This window comes from Xenopus tropicalis, chromosome 3 (assembly GCF_000004195.4).
Source record: "Xenopus tropicalis strain Nigerian chromosome 3, UCB_Xtro_10.0, whole genome shotgun sequence".
Classification (NCBI taxonomy): domain Eukaryota; kingdom Metazoa; phylum Chordata; class Amphibia; order Anura; family Pipidae; genus Xenopus; species Xenopus tropicalis.
This window is the reverse complement of record NC_030679.2, coordinates 27003612-27026721: the sequence shown is the minus strand read 5'-3', so window position 1 is coordinate 27026721 and position 23110 is coordinate 27003612. Positions and strand designations below refer to the sequence as shown.

Here is a 23110-nt window from a genome sequence, read left to right as displayed (position 1 = left end):
GGGTATGACACAAATCTGTTGCGATGGGCAGAGCTGCCCACAAGTGCTTTAAAGTGCTGCTTGACAGGCCTCCTTTTAAGGCTAATGACACATAAGTTCATTTTTGTCCACTTTGTCCATGAAGCAGGGTCAAACCCACCCCTAAAAATTACTTGTATTGCCATCTATGTCAAAAATAATTTTCAGATCATTCTCATGGTAGACCATTGGGTGCTATTTCACTCATTTTATCCCAAATTTGCCCCAAATGCAATTGCCCTAAGCTTTATTTTTAGTATGTTGTAGAATGTGGGTTTGCAAACTATTTTCAAAAAGACTTTTATATTTTTCAGTTAATGTTTTGTTCTGCAGAGATCATTTGTGTCTATTTGGTCCCCATACATGCCAATGGTCTGATTCCACTGGGCAGTATTGAGTCATGGACCCCAAGATGGATAGAGCTTACCATAAATTGGGCAGAATGTTAGGTCAATCAGGGGCATGGTTGAGAGTGGTTGTCCCTTTTATGATTTATGGTTCTATAATTTCTCACACTAGCAACCAAGCAAGTGTTTGAATGACAGGAAGATGAACAGGAGATGAATTAGTTCTCAAGCTAGTAAAAATGATATAGCAAAACTGTAGCCTTAGAGTTATTCTATTTTCAAGGTGTATAAGGCCAAAGAGACAGAAAAGAATACATGTGTAATACAGTATCTATTTGTTGGGATTTTGTTTTATTATAGTAACTGTATATTGAAGAGCAGTACTTAGCATTGGCTCTCACAAGATTTCAAGTTGACTCTTCTGAACCCTTAAACGTATACTGTAGTCAATTGGTTTCTATCAACCTATGGCTGGCAATGTTAACCAACAAGAAGGTTAATTACATAGGAGTACAGCGGCAGAAATCAGCTCCTGTTCTTGTCCTAGTCCTAGTCTTAAATGTAGCTCCGTCTGCTTAATCTGTTTGCAGGTACATTACCCCACTGGCAATCAAAATATAATTTCATACACACACAAATGTAATTACCCCTTCACCCCCCGACATTACAGTGTTTACCCTCCCCTGTTTGCCTTTATAGCTCAATGTACTGGGCCACTATAGATGCAGACTGTAAGTTAACTGTAGATTAAACATTATTGTTTGCAGGACTATATGTATTGTGTCAGGAGCAATTGGGTCAGTCCAAATGAAGAATGGCTGAGAGGTAAATGATGTGTTATGTCATTTTTCTGCTGTAGCTGCAGACACATTGGGAAGCACAGTTTATTATAGCCATTCTGACACAACCAAAGGTAAACCTTTCTCAATAGGTTACACCCCCCATACAAATTGGGCCAAGCTCACACTACATGGCACACCATAAACACCTTTTTTCTGAGTGTTTTAATCTACCTTTATCACTAATGTGGCAGGGTTAAATGAAATGTAGCTAAAGCACATGATGAATTAAATGAAATGTTCAAAACCACATTTGTCTGCCAATTACTGCTGGCTACCCATTGGCCAAAATGTAAAAAAAATGGAATGCATGTTATAAAGAATGGCAAATATAGTTTAACACATGCATGAAAATCATAAGTTAGGGGAGACAGATATACTGACCAGTGACAGGGGAAACTAGTGTACGTAGTCTGTCGTGGTCTTTTTTTGAACCCTTTCGAGTCCCAAGGTCTTCAAGACTCTGAGAACTAGAGAAGAACACAGGAATATATCTGTCTGAATTCTGCCAGTAATTGGGAAAACACAACTTAAGCAGAAAACGTCACAAAAGGTAAGTAAAGGTCTGATTGGATGCTCCAGGTAATGGATCTATTATCCAGAATGCTTGGGACCTTGGATTTACTGGATAAGGGCTCTTTAATAATGTAAAGCTCCAATTTTTGTGGACATAGGGCTGCTGTACATGGGTAAATGTAAAGCAGTCCAAGGCACTGACAGAAATGTACAAACATTTTTCATGCTTTAATAGAAAAAAAATACAAAGCTATAAAAAATTCTTAAATTGAATGTCATATACGAAGCTTACTATAAGTAACATACTGGCCCACTGCTCTATTCTTAGTACGGGATTCCTTATCCGGAAACCCATTAACCAGAAAGCTCTGAATTACGGAAAGCCCATCTCCCATAGACTCCATTTTAATCAAATAATTCAGAATTTTAAAACTTTTCTCTGTAATAATAAAACAGTACCTTGTAATTGATCCCAACTAAGATATAAATAATCCTTCTTGGATGCAAAACTATCCTATTGGGTTTAATCAATTTTTTATTGATTTTTTAGTAGACTTAAGGTATGGAGATCCAAATTACGGAAAGACCCTTTATCCGGAATACCCTTGGTCTCGAGCATTCTGGATAACGGGTCCTATACCTGTACTTATTATCATTCAGAAGAATGGCATCATAAATATAAAATATGATATTATAAGATAATTATTTGATTATTTTGGCACTACATCCTAACCATGCTAAAGGGTATATTTTTCAGTGTGAAGCTAGAGCTCGCCACAGTCCACTAGAGTGAAATTCCAGCACTCTCCATTCAGTTCTATGGGATTTTTAAAAGAGTATTTATCAATGAGTGAAAGTTTGCCAATTGATAAATGTGCCTTTAAAATCAGCGCCGGATTTGTGACGCGGGTGCCCCGAGGCCGCCCCCTCCGGCCTCCCCCTGTGCGCATGCGTGAATCGCCAACCCCGCCCCCCCACACAGCGAGCGCATGCGCGAACCCTCCCTTCGCGTCAGCTGCGCATGCGCATACATTTCATCTCCCATACGGAGCAGTGGGGAGAGGTCCCCATTGCTCCGTATAGGAGCAAAATTTAAAATTTTTATTGCGGTGGGGCGGCATGCCGCCCCTAAACTTTTGCCACCCTAGGCCCGGGCCTTTGTGGCCTCTCCACAAATCCGGGCCTGTTTAAAATCCCATAGAAATGAATGGAGAGTGGTAGAATTTCACTTAAATTAACTTCACTCTTTCATAAATATACCCCTTAGAGAGAGATTAACAGAGTAGCACTTCAATTCAGAGAAGGTAAATAATCTTTAATATGCAGCCTGCAGCTGCATATATAGAAGTTATGGTTTATCCTCAGCCGGAAAAAAGTTTTTACAGGTTGGGTCATAAATGTGTACTTTGTACTGAGTACTTTGGCCAGAGCCCTGACTAAAACAAAACATGACGACCAATCATAATTTAGCTGTGAAAGGCTCAATGCTGTTAATATAACAAAAGCCAGCATTTGATAGGTCCTTATGACATGCAGCACTGGTGCAACTAGTTCTTTCATTAGTAGAGCAATTAGCTCTGCATGTGTGTTAATCTTCCGTCCCATTTATTCTAACAATTAGAATACGCCCCATGCTCCTCTATATGTTCACATGTATGTACCTTTTCAGGCTTGGCTTCTGCTCCTTTTGAGGGGACCAGTCGGTATTGGGAAGTTTGATCTGGAAAACAAAGCAGAAGAGTACAGTAAACATGAAGTACATGGCAGCCGGTGTTTGCCTGGAGTGAATGTACTTGCAGTATTGCTTAGAACACTGTTTTGCTGGCTCCTATCTTATTATCCCCCCTGTTTGGCGAGATTTTTCGCATATCACTGCATGAGACCAATTTCCATACACTCAGCTTTAATTACATTTAAATGGAGATGATTTGCAGGTGGTTTGACTGTAATGAAAAACAGATTCGTTGGAGGGATAGCATCAATAAAGACGAACACAAAACTTAGTCTAAAGTATCCTTAATGCAGTCGACCTGCCAATATTGGTTTAAAGGGCAAATTAAAGTCCTGGTGAACTGTAAATGTGTATATCGTCCTTAATTTGAGGTCAAGGCATCTGTCTTTCTGTCCCTGGAATATTTTTTGTCCATAGTAAAGGCCCCAGCAGAGTGATTCTATGGCTACTGCAATGCAGCAATGGGCTGCCCCTCTAACCTTGGCAAAAACCAAACGAGGGTGGGATAAAGATATTGGGGGCAGAACAGTGACATATTATGGTGGGGTCATGATATTTGGGGGCGTGTTTGTGTGTTTTAGGGGGCGGGGCTGTGACATCAGAGGTGGTTATTGGCCAGATTATTGTTTGGGTTTCACAAGGCTGACAGTTGAGACCCAAACAATCCCTAAGAACTGTTCGGGTCAAAAGCAAACAGGTGAAAACCCTTCCTGATGGGGTCATGGTGGTGGACTCTGTATAACACCTGCTATGGTTAGAATACTGTGCTCCTATTCTAAATGTTTAGAATAAATACATGCTTTTATATATTTATACATATAGGGTATATACTACAATATATATACACATAGATTCCACACATTATCTATGAAACTTAGCCAAGGTTTAGCATCGTCTGAAGCAGCAAGTGTGTTTTGCCTTTAAGAAAAAGAAAAGATTTACAGCTACGAATAACGTTTTTCCTTAGAAAAATGTATTTTTTTAAGGAAAATGATGAAGGCAGTAACACAGAATGCTATTTTACTGCAAATAATGCATTGCCAAATAAATCCAAGCAGTTCTTTCAGGGTGTTGAAAACAAAAACGGATGGTTCTTCTTCTTGCTTGACAACCATTAATTCTGATTCATGTGGCGTTATTTCTTCAGGGGGAAAAAAGGTTTGGTAATGAGAATTCCCTTTAAACGTGATACAATACTGCCATCCAGTGGAGGCCTGCTCTGCTCTTGTTGTTTCTGTAAAGCCTTAAGTTTGTTTCACAAATCCCTTATAAAGGTCAGCTGAACGTCTATCATATTAAATGAATGAATATCCACGCAATCCAATTAACAGTTTTTGCATGTCTCATACAAAAATAGCTTTGCTAATTATGGTATCTGATAATCTCCTATCTCCCTTTTGCAGACGCACGCTTAAAAAAATAATTGCATTTGACTAAGTGCCAATATTATTTGCTTTCAACGGAGCGCTGTGATCTTATTTTGCTTTTGTTTAACTTTCATAAAGCCGATCCTTATATGCGGGGCCTGGGGGCTAAAGCGTAAGGTTCATGGGCGACATACAGCCCAATCAGTACCCACTAACAGTTAATACTAGGGAGCCAGGGAGGAAAATCCACATTACGTCACATGAACAGAACCAGCTATACATTAATAGGGATGCAGAGTTGTTGAGGTTCTTTCTGTAAAATGTGCAACTAACCCAAACACACAAAAAAAAACCAAAAAGACCTAGTACTTGATCGCCTTAAAACAAAATAGAACCAGTTTTGGCTCAAACAACATTTAATCTGCACTTATCCCAGAAAATACCGAATATTGTATCCCACTGTAAAAAGTTGTATTGCCATATCTGTTGTAGAGCTTCATCTCATAGCATTCTACCAATAGCTGAAAGCTACAGGGGGAACTGGGGGCTGTAGCCCTATAACAACTGTAAGGATGCAAGCTGACCATATCCAAATGAAGTTAGTGCTAAGGAGGAGCAACTGTACTAGGTATTTCTAAGCCTTATCCAATCAACATTCATGTTTCTATTCCAGAAAAGTAGCGCTCTCTGTCTGACTTGTGATTTATCCAGTATATGATGTTATTTATAATGTATCTTCCTGTACTCCAAATTGGATAAACCACATTTTTGGCTTGGTCATGTCCAGCCACACCATAATACATACCCAAACTCATTCCCTGTATGCCCGCCCTCCTTCCATGTACTTATTATTATTACTGCCAGAACAGACATGTGATCTAAGGGAAATAATAAATGATGGCCCACTTTTAACTGCATAAGCAACCCCAACTATATATCTATATTATCTGGCTATAAGTAACATTCATACATACATATACATACAGATACATACACACATACATACATTCAGATACATTCCCCAGAGGACACAGAACAGTTTTTATGACCAAACCATAAGTCTCATCAATTTATAGAATGTCTACAGTGCATTTTTAATGTTGACCTGAATTTATGACCCACTACCCCTTACACTGAACCCTCCAGCTGTTTGTATGCTCCTGAATAGGTGTGAAGACTACCGTGACAAAATGACTAATGTAGATCATTTAAAGGGGACAAAGAACGGGGAGCCAGTTATACACATAGTAGACAGGCTCCTCACACACACATACATACACTTACATTAATACATTGCTGGCTAGGAGTCTGGGAAAATGGAATTGACCAGTGTGGCTTCAGGGAATTTTCTGGACTGCTGCCCCTATTATGATTTAACCTATGATTAGCTGTAGCCCTGCCAGTAACACTTGGGATAACACTACACTGCAATCACAGAATTACATCCCCTTTAAAACGATTTCAGCTATTCAGTTCCATAGTAGGCATCATGTGTAGCAACTTACAGAACTGCAATATTTCCAAACTTGCCAGTCCTTCCCCATGATACGGTATAACAGTTTTGGTGCTTTATAAGAAGTCTTGCAACAATCCCCTGAAAGGAATAAATGAATGGGGGCAATTCATCTTGATTCTTTTTTTTAACTGAAAAATGGAGTAAGAAGTAAGATGTGTGGCAAAGCTGAATAGTATGGCTGTAGTATCTCTGCACTGAGCAGCGCATACAGATGGAATTGCACAATACACAAATAGTATATGTTTTATAGAGCTCATAATATAATTACTGCTTCATGATCCCATTATTGCTCATCTTCAGTCATAATTTGATTATTATCATTCAGTACTTTACAGAGAGATTTTTGCTATCATATCACTCCCCTGTGCTACAAAACCTCCAGGCTAAGAAAGAGAAAGAGTTTTGAGAGTAGGAAATAAAATTTAGTGTGGGTTATCTTAATCAGTACCAGGTCCTGGAAACTGGGCTCTGTTAGAACTGGCCAGCAAACTCTATTTCCCCTTTGCCTCCCCACTCTTATTGGTCAGCTTTTTACCATATTTTATTAACTCTGGATCATTCCCTGGCCTTATATGGGCAGATTTGGTCAGGACGTTGGGTTGATTTTGACCTTAAGGTGGCCATACACGCACCGATAATATCGTACGAAACCTCGTTTCGTACGATATTCGGTGCGTGTATGGTATGTCGGCGAGTCGACCGATATCGCAGGAACCTGCCGATATCGGCCGACTCGCCGATCAGACCAGTTGGAAAATTTTGATCGGGCGCCATAGAAGGCGCCTGATCAAAATCTCCCTTCAGAGCTGAATCGGCAGAAGGAGGTAGAAATCCTATTGTTTCTACCTCCTTACCTGCCGATTCAGCCCTGAATGGTGTGTGGCACATCTGACGATGTTTCGTGCGACTGATGGTCGCACGAAACATCGTCAGATCGCCACGTGTATGGCCACCTTTACTGCTAGACTATTTGAGCATGTATGGCAATTTTGTGGGGGGGGGGAGCATTCCTTGTGAATTGAGGAATATATGTCTTGATATAAAAATATATGATATTCAGCATTGAAATCTATGGGCAGTGTAAAGCCCTCATTCACTCACTCATCGTTATGCTCTCAGGCATAATAATAAGTCTGCCACAGAGACTATAGAGAAGATATTCTTAATGTAATGTGCTTTTACCAATATTAATAAAAACTCCATTTCAGAACTAACCTTTGTTAAATAGCTTATGATAAGCACAGATGGGGTTAATTGGCTAACAGATGCTAAATTGGGCCAGTTTAGTAATCCCTAGCAACCAATCAGCAATTACTTTTTATAACGCTTCCTCAGATTTGACAGTGAAAGTTCACCGCTGATTGGTTGCTTTGGGTCAGCGAGTGAAAAATGTTGCATCTATGTATCTCCCTTTAATTAAAAGCTCACAGGTTTTTCTTCCTTTCAGGAAAGAAAAAAAATAGAAATGCTTGGCAAAGAAAAGCTCAACATTGCTAAAATAACGATCCACCAAAAAAGAAAAATACTTTTATGAAGATATCTGTGAAAGCAAATGTTGCTAGGAGAAAATATTCCATCCCACAGCCAAATGGTTGGTTCTGCTAATTTACAGTTTATTTGCATCTCTCTGAACAGAGAACTTGTTAATATGACTACCAGCCTGATTTGTACTAAAAAGCTTCCCAGAATTTTTAACTCTTTGTCTACACTGCACTGGTCTTAAGTAGTAGCAGCCTCTGGGAAGGGACTGTGGCTGTGGGATAGCAGGTATAGTAGGGAGAGATGGTGCCTATAGTAGCAGTGGGATAATAGCCTCTGGGAAGGGACTGGGGCTGTGGGATAGCAGGTATAGTAGGGAGAGATGGTGCCTATAGTAGCAGTGGGGGAATAATAGCCTCTGGGAAGGGACTGTGGCTGTGGGATAGCAGGTATAGTAGGGAGAGATGGTGCCTATAGTAGCAGTGGGGGAATAATAGCCTCTGGGAAGGGACTGGGGCTGTGGGATAGCAGGTATAGTGGAGAGAGATGGTGCCTATAGTAGCAGTGGGGGAATAATAGCCTCTGGGAAGGGACTGGGGCTGTGGGATAGCAGGTATAGTAGGGAGAGATGGTGCCTATAGTAGCAGTGGGGATAATAGCCTCTGGGAAGGGACTGGGGCTGTGGGATAGCAGGTATAGTAGGGAGAGATGGTGCCTATAGTAGCAGTGGGGGGGTAATAGCCTCTGGGAAGGGACTGGGGCTGTGGGATAGCAGGTATAGTAGGGAGAGATGGTGCCTATAGTAGCAGTGGGGGGATAATAGCCTCTGGGAAGGGACTGTGGCTGTAGGATAGCAGGTATAGTAGGGAGAGATGGTGCCTATAGTAGCAGTGGGATAATAGCCTCTGGGAAGGGACTGTGGCTGTGGGATAGCAGGTATAGTAGGGAGAGATGGTGCCTATAGTAGCAGTGGGGGGGTAATAGCCTCTGGGAAGGGACTGGGGCTGTGGGATAGCAGGTATAGTAGGGAGAGATGGTGCCTATAGTAGCAGTGGGGGGATAATAGCCTCTGGGAAGGGACTGTGGCTGTAGGATAGCAGGTATAGTAGGGAGAGATGGTGCCTATAGTAGCAGTGGGATAATAGCCTCTGGGAAGGGACTGTGGCTGTGGGATAGCAGGTATAGTAGGGAGAGATGGTGCCTATAGTAGCAGTGGGGGGATAATAGCCTCTGGGAAGGGACTGTGGCTGTGGGATAGCAGGTATAGTAGGGAGAGATGGTGCCTATAGTAGCAGTGGGATAATAGCCTCTGGGAAGGGACTGGGGCTGTGGGATAGCAGGTATAGTAGGGAGAGATGGTGCCTATAGTAGCAGTGGGGGGATAATAGCCTCTGGGAAGGGACTGGGGCTGTGGGATAGCAGGTATAGTAGGGAGAGATGGTGCTTCGCTACTAATCCTTGGCAGGGTCCCCACTGTGTGCAGAGCCCGGGGCAGGTATCTCTGCTTTTATCGCAATGTAGAGAGCTCTGCCACTGCGTTGCGATTCTAGTGGTTAATAATTCTATTTCTGTTATTAATAAGGATCCTGCCTATTAAATCAAGCACTTTAAAAAGATGTTTCCTCGTGTTAGTGGATAAACATAAAAGCACAGCTACTGATACTTTGAAATGATTGACTTTGAAGATCATTTTCTAATTATTTGTTGTGAGCGACTAAATTATATGAGGGTTAGAGGATTCTTGCATAGGCTTGTGGAAGTATCATCTATCTAAATAATTCACAAGTGTCTAAGCGTCTGTCACTCTCCCAACTCTTTTACTGGTTTTTTATGTGCCGGTGTTATAAATAGATAGGAAGGTCTTCAAGGAAAGCTGTCAGAAATAATTGAAATTTTCCATCATTTTAAACCTGAAATTTTGCAAAACCTGATTAAGGCCCCGGCTTTTCAAGACACCAAAGCTGCTGGTGAATTAAAGTAGCTGCTTTAGAAGGGTACTGTTATACGTTCATAAAAATAGTCACTAGTCTACTTCAAACGTGAGCAGACAATAAGATTTCCATTTTCAGTCCATTGGACAAACCATTGGGAAAACCATGGTCACAAAATTATATATGAAGCTGTATAAAAATCAAGGTTTTTGTTGCCTGAACTACAGCTCTCAACTGTTAGTGACAAGAATGAAGTCTTCCATCTGCCCCATGGGATAAGTAAGTAATCCTGGTCATACCTGTTGCTGTATGTGGCCACATTTTGGCTTTTCCCATAGCTCGATTATGTGCATTTTTTAGTTATAGAGATATGGCAAGGGAAGCCATTCATGGGCCAGAGTCTCATTGGCTATCCAAACAGCTGTGAATAATTACCTAGAATTAGATTAGTATAGCTATATCTATAATACATCTGAATGGTGTATTGAATATGCAGTATAAGCTGGTGCTATATAAATAAAGGATAATAGCCATAACATATCCGAGCAGACACTTCACTGCAGACACAAGTGAGAAGCTCATTAAAACAAATGAATATATCTCTGTACCTGGCTGCTAGAGACAAGCTTTAATGTTACTGAAGGGAGTCGTTCTAATAATTATGTTTGTAGTGTGCCTGGGAATTCTTTTGGATTAGGAGAAAACAGCGACACTGGTAATTAACATAAACATTTTAAACATGATGTTGGAACCTCAGTCAGGATTTCCCTTAAAGTCTATATTGCAGAAAGTAAGTGGGACCCTAGGTTGCAGAGTGGTGGTGTAACTAGGGTTGATACATGTCCGGTTTTGACCCGGACAGGCCGGTTTTCCAAATTAGGACTGGCTGCATAGCCACCAACCTGCCCCTTCCCCACCTCCGTGACATCACTGGCACCCCCTCACTGCCCCTGGCACCGGACCCCCTGCCCGGAGATAGAAGCTGGCAGAGGTGGCAACTGGCAACCCTAGGTGTCACTATAGTGGGGGTGTGAGGGACGGCACTGGGAAACAGGGGGCTCATTAGGGAAGGGGGGGGGTCATCCATGATTTCATGTGAATCTACATCCAAATGCCACCTGTGTCATCTAAATCCTTTCTCTCTGGGGCTGCTAGTTATACTTTGATTTATTGAACTAATAGTACTAGTAGTATAACTGTACCCTTCCTAAATCCTCTATACCTCTACAGCAGTGATTCCCAACCAGTGGCTAGTGAGTAAGATGTTGCTCACCACCCCCTTTGCTGTTGCTCCCAGTGGCCTCAAAGTAGGTGGCCATTTTTACATTTCTGGCTTGGAGGCAAGTTTTGGAAGCTCCTTTACTCCAAGGAGCACCTACTGCAGGTCAGCAATCTGAATAGCCAATCACAGCTCTTATTTTGTATGCTTAAGGAACTTTTTTTCTTGAGTGGCTCACCAACACTTTTTAATGGCTCACAAGTAAAAAAAAGTTGGAGATCCCTGCTCTATATGGTTAGAACCATGTCCATATAACATAACTGCCAACTTTTCCATTTCAAAAACTGGGATGGTATGGCCTACATGTTCCAAAATCCCCACCAGATCTTCACTACAAGCAGCCCTTTCAGAGTAACAGCCATGCACTTACACACGCACACCTAAATAAATTAATTTATGAAAACATGATTTTGTACAAATTTAGGATGACTTTGTCACACATGGCCAAATGTGGGGCTGTTTAACTCTCCTTTCCAGGATTTATATGCCTGCCTTGGGTGCAACTCTTAACTGGGCATGGCATTGTCTACAACAACCAGTATATTGCATAACCTTGATGTAAAACATGATGGGATGTAGCCTTTTTCAACTCAAATTAATTAATTATGTGGCTGAACAACAAATCACAGCCCCACTGGCTGTCATTTATAAACACTGGGTGCATTTTAACCTGGGCAGTAAGCCATAAAAACTAATCAGAAGTTTGCTGCTGGCTGGAAAAATCTAATCACAGATTGGTTGCTGCTCAGGAGCAAATTTGCCCAGTGTTAATAAATGAGCCCCACAGCAGCTGGAGGGCCACAGGTTGGACAAAATCAGCCAAATGTTGTTCTTCAGGAGTTGTTACAGTAGTGGCTATCAAGGAAGCAGGGGTAAATAATTTTAAATAGGAACTAAATAAATATCAAATGACTTCAATTTTTCTTTAATAGGATCCACAAATATACCAACAAACAACTTCCTTCCTGTCCAAGTGTGTATTTTTACATTGTAAGGGCTGCCTAATAGCTATGCATTCGATTTATGGCCACTAGAGGTGCCATTTTTTTGTACACAAAATGTAAAGTGTAAGGAATCTGCACACTTTCTCCATGTTTTTCCTTTTGCATTTTCCAGAAAAAGGACAATTATAGTCATGCCCCCCTGTTACCCCTCAACTCCAATCAGCTCAAACCCCTGCCCTTTCTGGAAGGCCGATCCTCTCCATTTCAGAACCATTCTGCAGAAAACAGTGCTGCACTGGTAATGCAGTAAATAATCCCATCTGTATTTAAAGAATAAAGCACTTTTTAACGTTACATCTATGGCAAGGCCACCGGCGTGCCTTTCCTTGATCTGCAAGCGACACGCAGTGTTTGTATTAATGGTTCTGACTAACAGCCGTGGTATTAACTGGCACATGATAAATGGCAGTGATCAGGTTAGAGAATGCACAGTTCTGCATAACACAATACATTTTTCTTTTGTATTGCTCAACCATCATTTCTATAATTATAGGAGCCTGTCAGACTTGCAGGCTGCCGCTCGTTGCCCTGAAAGCTACCAGAATGCGCCCTCAATAAATGAAAACACAAGCCAAATTTTTATCATCATCATATCATATTTTTGTTTTGCAATTTTAGCTTGCGGTAAGATTGAGAAAATCTGTATTCATAGCTATTTTCTCCCCCAGCGGCTCATGTTTTGCAAAGTTCAAGGCTTTGCATTAACATCTGAACTCGATCAGATAGCTGTAATAGACCATAGCTGTGCCCTCCGTGTGAGCTTGTTTCTACCTGCAAATCATCCAGCTCTGTTGGATTCTACAGGCATCATAAATTAGCCTGTGCTAAAAGTCTCTCTAAATGGGCTCCACATTGTGTGAGGGATCTGAGTCAGTTAATGAAGCAAGTTAATGAAGCTCATGAAGGTAGCGCAGTGATGGATGGGAAGAAGCACCTTGACCTTTTCTCTTGATAGCCCGTCCAATAGCGAAGAGATAAAGAGAAACCTTGAGGAGACGCTGCTGAATAATTTCACTTTGAACTTGCAATCAATATTCCGTTACTACTGTAAGGAATACCCTTTCCATCAAGTCACTGTTCAAATATAACTTGATGCCATTCTCAGATAAAGGCCACCTGCTGTGCTCAATAGGCCAGTCATTTTTGAAAAAGCAAAGAATACTATATGTGTACAGAGAAAGATATCAACCTGAAGACTCCACACACACACACACGGCTGTTGTTAAGCTATAACTTTCAAATTGCAACCCGCACCAAAGGGCCACATATTGGGAATCTGTTATATAGACCATGGGGCTAATAGTAAATTGATGTAAAACCCCCTTCTCTGTATAACAACTGGTCAACATGTGGCCCTTCAGTTGTTAAACAATAGCTTTAGTCAGGCCTGGACTTGGATTCAAAATGGGCATTTCAATTAAACAGAGGCCCAAACAGCCCCCCCCCCAGCCCAATAAATAGTGACTGTCTATGGCATCCTACAGCCCCCCTGGCATTCCCAGTACCCAGAGGCACAAACAGCACCCCCACCCAGCCCAATAAATAGTGACTGTCTGTGGCACCTTACAGCCCCCCTGGCATTCCCAGTACCCAGAGGCACAAACAGCACCCCCAACCCAATAAATAGTGACTGTCTGTGGCACCTTACAGCCCCCCTGGCATTCCCAGTACCCAGAGGCACAAACAGCCCCCTCCCCCAGCCCAATAAATAGTGACTGTCTGTGGCGCCTTACAGCCCCCCTGGCATTCCCAGTACCCAGAGGTACAAACAGCCCCCCCAGCCCAATAAATAGTGACTGTCTATGGCACCTTACAGCAGCCCCTCTGGCATTTGCCAGAACCCACAGATTGACAGTCCGGTCCTGGCTCCAGTGCTGTCTGTCATGATATTCTGGAAGCTGCAGCTTAAAAACAGTTGAATTTCACTGGTCCTGCTACCAGCAGTCTAAATCTTGATAAGTCCAGAGGTTCTAATTGCCATTGTGTCCATTGCTGGACAACTGCATTCTACCCTTTTAACCATGCCCTCTGTTACTTGTGATCTGTCTGTAACAAGGCACTTCCCAACCATAAGCCTCAACATTTTTTGGTCTGTAATTAGGGACTGTCCTGTTTAAATAGCGATATCTGTAAGGGGTGCAGCACTCCCCTAGTCTGGCCCTAGAGCCTGTGACATGCAATTTCTCAGATTCGGTCCATAGGAAAAAAAGCAAGGAGAGAATCACTTTCTTTACACCAGGAATTCTACATTACAAACCCAGAACATGCAGTAGCAACCAGCTATGAAAAAATAATAACACCATACCATTTACCAGTGCCCCTTGCTCTAGGCCTGTATTATCATTATATCCACAGCATTACATGTTTTGCAACCTCTCCGGTCACCTCATTGCTTATATTTATATCTCCATAGGTACATAACAAATTACCTGCGTATGCGATGTATTAAAGTAAACACTCAGAGCTATTTACAGCTGACATTGAAAAGGTCAGTGCAGACCCTTAAGCTACCCAAGTACAGGTATGGGATCTATTACCCACAAAACTGTTATTGTGAATGCTCTATAGGCTGCAATGCCATTCCCCACAGTGCATTACTTTATACAATTCTTCATTCTTGCATGTAACCCAGCATAAATAGATTTTGATGCCAAAAACTAATTATAAGGTTTTACTTAAGGGTTTTAAAAGCACATTAATATCAGTCACAATGATAAGACCCATCCATTCCTGGTGTAATTGTTTCCCCCACTGAAAAGATGGGTGGCAGATGGAGGGGCTTTAAAGGTAGATATAATACAGTAGGACACAGTAACAGTGCACTATTATTTTGTTCAGAATAACCATTTGCTAAGAAATTTGGTTATTTTTCCCACTAGAAACTCATAAACATTGCCTTAAGAGATCAAACATGTTGCAGGAAGTCTGGGGTACTTGGCTGGTTGAGCATGATATCTACTCTTCTACTCTTTAGCTTCATAATCTAGGGGTACCTCCCCTCTGGCAAACTTCTGGCTCCATTATGCCATTCTGCTTCTTCCAATAGTAAGGTTTGTATGATATATTAGCTGTACATAAAACTGGGCACATAACAGGGCACGAAACCAGCCCCCTGACCACTGCCCAAGTGCTATCCTCAAATGTACTGACTTTTGATTGGGTATGTTTGCAAATCTGATTATTGGAATAAACACAAAGTTAAATATCCACTAACCCTATTTATGCAGGACAGTCCATATCTGTGAAACCAAAATAGGCTGGGGGGTTACCAAAGGTAGAGAAGGTTTGGGCCAACTCCAGTAGGTAGGTAAGTGAATCAAGGAGAGGTGTTAACTGTCACAGATTTCCATTTGGTTAGTTGGGAGGTATGCCCTGATCCAGCGGTTCTCAAACTGCGGGAATGGTTCACTGTTTCCTGGAGGGATCCAAACTGAAGATAAGTAAAGTAAGATTTCAGAGGAATGTCTACTTCATCCCTGAATACACATGAAAGTCCAGCTAGAAAGTTAAAGTGAAATTTGGGGATTTAAACTCATTTACTGCCCTGGATATTCTTGAAACTATGACTGAACAATTGATACAATGATGTTTTCACTCATCAGCAATGTTGTTACAGACGGTTGGTTCTCAAAGAGGGATTTACCCCCAAAAAGCCAAGAAACATCAGCCAATTACTTAGGAGACCACTGTATTGGCCTACATGCGCTTATCTGTGCTTTGCTTGAGTGGCCAGTGTTCTACTCATTCTTCAATCAGATACAGGCATCTTTGCCAATAAAAATGTATTTTGAAATTTTATGAAAAAAACAAATAGAGTCTTGCTTTGCTTACTCTTACAGCTGTGTGATTTCAGGGCCTTTTCAGATCAGTATTGATGGGAGTGGGGGGTATATTCCTATTGCAGGAAGCATGCAGCACCTCTATCCCCAATATTCTTGAAGGAAGCCAACAAGCACTTAGCTCCTGGAACTCTAAAACAAACCTATTAATACCTATTATTTTCCCTATGCAAACAATCACTCCATCTTCCTAGAAAAGGCTTATGTGAGACATAACACCCCCTAAAATGCCACAGCTAATTCTCTATGGCAGTACATGGGTAAAAAAAGACCTGACATCACCAGTCTGCAGCAGAGACTCTTTCAGTATCCCTAAAGATGTGTTTCACATACAGAAAAGCCTCAAGGACACCCAAGGTTTACCAGCAGTTAGGTCACATTACAAAAGATATTATGGTAATAATCTGTTTTCACATTTGTTTTCCTGGTGATCTGATTTCCCGCACCCTGGGGTGATGTGAAACCCCGGCAGAGGAGTATTACTTTCAAGAGGAATAACAGATAAATCTAGAGATGCAGAGAGGATAAAGATTGTAAAGGAAAGGCGGCTGCAAAGAGAAAGACTATAACAAACACAAAGAAAGAGACAGATGGAGATCGAAAGATACAGCAAAACAAAGGAAGATGTAAGCGATGTATTTCAGGACAAGAGATAGGTAACAGAATAGAATACTGTCGCCGCGACAATGATATTGTTACACAGGGGAGTTGCATGGGACACAGAAATACCACTTTAGTGAAAGAATGTTGCATTTACCTTTAATTTGCCTCGTTTAAAAAAATATTTTATTCATTTATTGAGATTTTAAAAAACAGTGTTTTATAACTGGATATGTTTTGTGCGCCTTGCCCAACCTTTTTATCTTTCATACTTAAGTTGGGTTAAAAAAAGCCAAAGCCTATCAAGTTCAACCCCCCCAACCAAACTCTAGTGCAAATATATACACACAACCAACCTATCTATACACTCACATACATGAACCATACATACCAACATCAATACTAACTGTAGATTTTAGTATACCAGTAGCGTACTGTGCAGTACTGTATCAAACGCTTTAGCAAAGTCCAAGAAGATGACATCCATTGCTACCCCAGAGTCAAGGTTCCTGCTCACCTCCTAATAAAAGGCAATTAAATTACTCTGGAAAGATCCGTTATGCATAAAACCATGTTGGCACAAACTCACAGCATTGTGAGGTAGATGCTAGATAGAAAGATAGATATTCACAAAATAAAATGAGCTTGAACCAAACTCCTAATGAACATAAGTTTATCACAAAACTGCAAAAGGGCACAGCCCATGGTGCTACGTATATACAATATGGGAAAGTTGTATAGAAATGTTTCAAAAACATTGGTATCATGGTAGCCATAGAAGCTCTCTTTCCAACTAGCTTATGTAGGTGTATTACCCCAAGTCTCATCTCTCCACTTCTAGCATCTAAGAAATGAAGGCATACCACCAACTTGCTGGGATTGAAAAGTGTCCTCTCTCCACCAACCAATACAGACCAGCATTATTATGGCTGGCCCATGCCTACAATGAAGTAAGGTAGTAGTGGCAACATTCTGGAGGCTTTGGGGATCTTGTTAAACAATGATAAGTCTGATAAAATATGGGAAAAAAAAGTTCATCTTTGTGCAGGATCATAATCCCAAACACAAAAGTAACATTGTAGCAGCTGAAAAACAAAGGAATAAATCTCCTACAATCCCCCTGCCAATGCCCTGACCTCGGCCCAACTGAATAAAAAGGCTCAGCTGCACAAGGGGTCCACCACCAGACATTTCATGTGCTTTTTGTCTGAAGTAACTCCCAGAAATGGTAGACCTCTCCCCACCATATATTAATCTAGTAGAAGACCAGGGACCCCTGGGCCCCACACACCCCAGTCTGACATTGAGCACAGACCATTTCTTGAGTGCAGATATATTCAAGTTTACCCGCTTGAGGGTAGCATTATCACAAACTTCTAGGGGCAGCTGCCCCCTACCAATGAGATGTTTGCCCTGGGCCCACTAGCATCTTAAAGTTGAGTGGATGGTATGACAAGTAGCCTACAGTTTTTGTGGTGGCAAGCATTCCTTGAGGAACAGGGAGGTCAGTTAATTAAGTTCTAGTTACACCATCCTGTGAAATAATGATTTTATTTATATTGTTCTAATCTGCTATTAAATCTGCAGCCTACTTCAATTCTCAGGTTTTGAATGTGAAATAATTTTCTATAACAGAGTGTGGTTGCAATGGGGTGGGTTAATAAAGGAGCAGTGGCCCGCTCCCACGCTTCCCAGCTACAGTCAGGTGATCCCAATGGGCCAATAAAAGGGCAACCATTTGGGGCTTTTAACCTTGAAAGCAAGCAAGTTGAAGGTAAAACCCAGTCCCTTTGTAAAATATATAGTATAGCAATAGAATTCTTAAAGAAAAAGATGAAAGTGTGTAGGGCTGGCCAGACAGGGGATGACTGACGTAGTTGGCCAGCTTGAAGTATATTGCAATATTTGGACAAACAATCCCTGTTTTGCTTGAAAGGGAGGCCATTTCTTAGTAGCTTAATGCACAAAATGTCTTAATGTTCTATATATATTGATAATGGGTGAGGGCAGAGGATCTGTCTATATAAATTTTGTGGTCACAGCCTCATTGCAACCCCCCCAATGGTTTAAGTGATCACAACTTCCCCTTTATTTACTACCCAACTCCTAGATTAAAAACTACAATATACAGAATTGTGTATCAAAGAAAATCAGATTATAACAAAAGTAATTATAGCTCATCTGGCTTTATCTCTTCATCTTTCATGTTGCTCTGTGACATCTTGCCCTCCTACAATTACATCTACGCGGCGTTATTCTTTGTCTTTATTTACAGCAAATGAGCACATTGACATTCCAGACAACAGAACATGGGAACACATCAACAAACTAATCTAGTAATATGTAGCTGCCAACACAAGCATCTCAAGCTATTCCTAATAGTCACGGCAGTGCATCAAGATGCAAGGAAACTCAGCGTAAAACATAGTAATTAATTTCGGAGACAGGGTAATTATGTTTTGGGTTATCAGAACAGTTCAGGCTGTTGTTTGTTTATGAAACGTATAGCCGCTGTAATATGTGGTGCTGTAAAGCATACATGTGGGACTACTTTGCAAATGAATATAGTTGAGCCTGAGACCAAATCTGTTGAAGAATTTTTTAATTAAATGTTTGCCTCTTAATTTACTTTCTTGCATACAATTAACCTTCTTCTAACTCCCTGGTTTTAATTTTTTTCAAGTAGTGTCTAGTGTTTAGCGCTATATCTCCTATTAGGTATTAGGTACTATACTATACATTATATGCACTATATTTAGTTAGGACCTTGCTTTGGAGCTACTCTTAGGAAATTCTAGGGCCCCATACAACATATGTTCATGGCCCTACATAATCAGTGCAGTGGGCCCTTTGCAAGAACCCTTGGGAATGAGATATTGCCTTCCCCAGGCAATTATCTTGCCTTAAGAGTAGCTCATTGGTGCAGATTTGCTCCATTGCAGTAACTTACAACAACCAATTAAACCTCTTTTTTCACTATGTATCCTGTAGTAGACTGCTGAAAGTTGCATTTGATTGGTTGCTATTGGTTCCTGCACTGGAGTAAATGTGCCCCTATGTTAGTAAAGGCAACAGTAAATAAAGCATTTTCTTGCACATAGAAGAAATCTGAGCACATAAGGATTATTCTCTTGAGGCCTGGGAGGTAATTAAACATTAGAAGGTTTTGATTCCTTTTGGCTAATTTATGTTTGGCTTATTTTTTCATTTACATAGTAGTAGGACCTCCTTTTTTCATTCAACTCACTTCATGATTGCTGGGGTAATTGAGCTTCACAGCCAGATAGCAAAATAATAAAGCTGAGAAGCACAGAACAATGAAGTGCAAAAGGGAAACCCAGTAGCATAATATCTTATTAAAAGTTTATTTTGTGAAAATGTCTTCTTTAATATAGTTCTTTGCTATCTTATGATTTCTGTGTACAGGGTGCTCTAAAAAAAACCCTCTCTCAGAAACCCCATTCACGCTCCTACTCCAGCTGCTTCTCAGGATTTCAAGTGCAACTCCTATGCTTTTTAATGGTGGGGTAAGTAAAGGATTACTGATATCAGGTGACTGAAAAAGTGTCCCGAATGGAAAAAATCGGATTGGAAATTGTCGCGACTTTTTCGTACCCTTTACGACTTGCTCGTATATTGTCGCGCCTTTTTTGTATTGAGCGCTCGTAAACGGCGGGCAAACCTTTCAGACTTTGCATGATTTTGGAAGCCTCCCATAGGACTCAATGGCACTCTGCAGCTCCAACCTGGCCCAAGGAAAGTCTCCCATAGGACTCAATGGCACTCTGCAGCTCCAACCTGGCCCAAGGAAAGTCTCCCATAGGGCTCAATGGCACTCTGCAGCTCCAACCTGGCCCAAGGAAAGTCTCCCATAGGACTCAATGGCACTCTGCAGCTCCAACCTGGCCCAAGGAAAGTCTCCCATAGGGCTCAATGGCACTCTGCAGCTCCAACCCGGCCCAAGGAAAGTCTCCCATAGGGCTCAATGGCACTCTGCAGCTCTAAACTGGCCCAAGGAAAGTCTCCCATAGGGCTCAATGGCACTCTGCAGCTCCAACCTGTCCCAAGGAAAGTCTCCCACAGGACTCAATGGCACTCTGCAGCTCCAACCTGTCCCAAGGAAAGTCTCCCATAGGGCTCAATGGCACTCTGCAGCTCCAACCTGTCCCAAGGAAAGTCTCCCACAGGACTCAATGGCACTCTGCAGCTCCAACCTGGCCCAAGGAAAGTCACCCATAGGGCTCAATGGCACTCTGCAGCTCCAACCTGGCCCAAGGAAAGTCTCCCATAGGACTCAATGGCACTCTGCAGCTCCAACCTGGCCCAAGGAAAGTCTCCCATAGGACTCAATGGCACTCTGCAGCTCCAACCCGGCCCAAGGAAAGTCTCCCATAGGACTCAATGGCACTCTGCAGCTCCAACCCGGCCCAAGGAAAGTCTCCCATAGGGCTCAATGGCACTCTGCAGCTCCAACCCGGCCTAAGGAAAGTCTCCCATAGGGCTCAATGGCACTCTGCAGCTCCAACCCGGCCTAAGGAAAGTCTCCCATAGGGCTCAATGGCACTCTGCAGCTCCAACCCGGCCTAAGGAAAGTCTCCCATAGGGCTCAATGGCACTCTGCAGCTCCAACCCGGCCTAAGGAAAGTCTCCCATAGGGCTCAATGGCACTCTGCAGCTCCAACCTGGCCCAAGGAAAGTCTCCCATAGGAATCAATGGCACTCTGCATCTCCAACCTGGCCCAAGGAAAGTCTCCCATAGGACTCAATGGCACTCTGCACCTCCAACCTGAAAGTCACGATACTGAAGCTTGAATGAATCCGAAACTTTCGTACTCGGCGCGACGGCTACGAAAAAGTCGCGACAATTCGCGCAAGTCGTAATGGCTACGAAAAAGTCACGACAATTTACGAAAAAATCGCAAAATACCGATCATTACAAAAAAAACGCATTCGGTCGCTTTTTGGACGTTCGTGGATTAGTAAATGTGCCCCTAGGTCTAAGAAAGTCTGTTTAAAGGTGAACTTCTCCTTTAAGCAAAATGAATTATTCCTTTTCCAACCATGGATAACCAGGGGTCCTGGACCGCCAGTTCTGGTTTTTAGGTTATCCCTTAATACATAAAAATGGAATACAAAACTACAAAATCCCGCTGCAGGGAACAGCAATATTGGAATAGCAACCAATACTGGTCTAGTTTGTTTAGGCTGAAATCAATAGAGCCATATGACCTGATGGAGTTTGTTTTCTTAAATAATTAATTATGAGGACAATTTGGTGAATTAATTTTTTTTTTGCATTTCTGCATATTTTTATTGCATATTTGCATATACACATAGGAATGGATTTGCTCAGCAGGAGTACTTGGCATTGACTTCAATCAAACAGCGCTACCTGGTGGCTATATGTTAACACTGCTGCTCTATACGGCAGCTATCTTATGTATAAAGAGAAAATGCAGCCATAGTATGATTAACATTTAGAAAAGCACAATGATATGCTTTACCAAAAAAAGAGCATCAGTTTACATCGATTTCTTTGATAATTGTGTTTTTTTCTTAAGCAAAAGTAATATCACCTATTTAAAAATCACGATTGCTCCCCCCCCCCCCCCCACAGCATTTATGTAGGAATGGAAAATATGGAAATGAAGAAAGATGAAAAGATTCCATCTTAGTGGCTTACCCATTCTCTCTAAAATCATGCAGAATAATATTTCCCAGAGAGATGCATTTAATGGTCTCTGTGGGGAAATTTCCAATACATGTACATGATTGTTCTGCTATTTTAATGAGCAGAAAGGATATACAAGTCCCATTATCATTTTACAATAAAATATACCCTTTTAATAAGCTAGGTTTTTCCAGCATTTCTTTTCCCTTAAATAGACAGTAAAGTATGGGAGCATAACTTACACAGACCATTTGCTTTGCATATTTGTATTTATTCATATTAATGAAATCTGCCATTTTGCTGGCCATAGCTAAGGCAGACAGCACAACCCTTCATAGACCCATGGTGCAAGGTACATATTCTCTGCCGACGTCTTTTTGCACCCAAATCTGGCCTTTCTTTTTTCATTGTAATTGGTCCAACACTAACGGTATCAGAAAACATTCACGCAGACTGGCCTACCAGGGTACCAGAGAATCTCTTAGTGGGCCCCAGTCTCACTAACCCATAAAAGGTTAATAAACCAATGAGAGAGAGAAAATAACCATCCATCTACTTTAACATTACAATAACCCACACAACAAATGGTTTGAAGCAGGCAGCACCGGATTTGAAATCTGGACACCCCTAGGCCACCCCCCATTCGCGTGCCCCCCCGCAACAAACCTCCCCCCCCCCACGCACCGCAAGTGCGCATGCGTGGGCATTTAAACTCGCATACGGAGCAGTGGGAAAAAGTCCCCATTGCTCCGTGTGAGAGCAAAATGTCAAAATTGTGTCGCGGCGGGGCGGCACGCCAACCCTAAATTTCTGCCGCCCTAGGTCTGGGCCTTTGTGGCCTCGCCATAAATCCAGGCCTGGAAGAAGGTATGTACAACTTGCAGCCCTCCAACCATGGACCAGCTACAGCCAAGGCTGCCATCAGAAATCACTAATCAATATAAATTATCAGGGACCCCCCCCATATCTATT

General features: G+C 41.8%; 1 protein-coding gene across 2 annotated transcripts in view; it reads right to left on the bottom strand.

The window, feature by feature from the left end:
* pcdha13 (protocadherin alpha 13) overlaps positions 1-23110 on the bottom strand; it is a 46235-nt gene that overhangs the window by 8445 nt on the left and 14680 nt on the right. Inside the window, exons 2-3 of one of the 2 annotated variants that reach the window (XM_004912783.4) lie at positions 3382-3440; positions 1589-1674 (exon numbers count right to left, since the gene is read on the bottom strand). In XM_004912783.4, the coding sequence (XP_004912840.1) occupies positions 1589-1674; positions 3382-3440 (145 nt within the window). The remainder of the gene's footprint in view (positions 1-1588; positions 1675-3381; positions 3441-23110) is intronic. The other variant, XM_031898745.1, reaches the window with a different exon arrangement.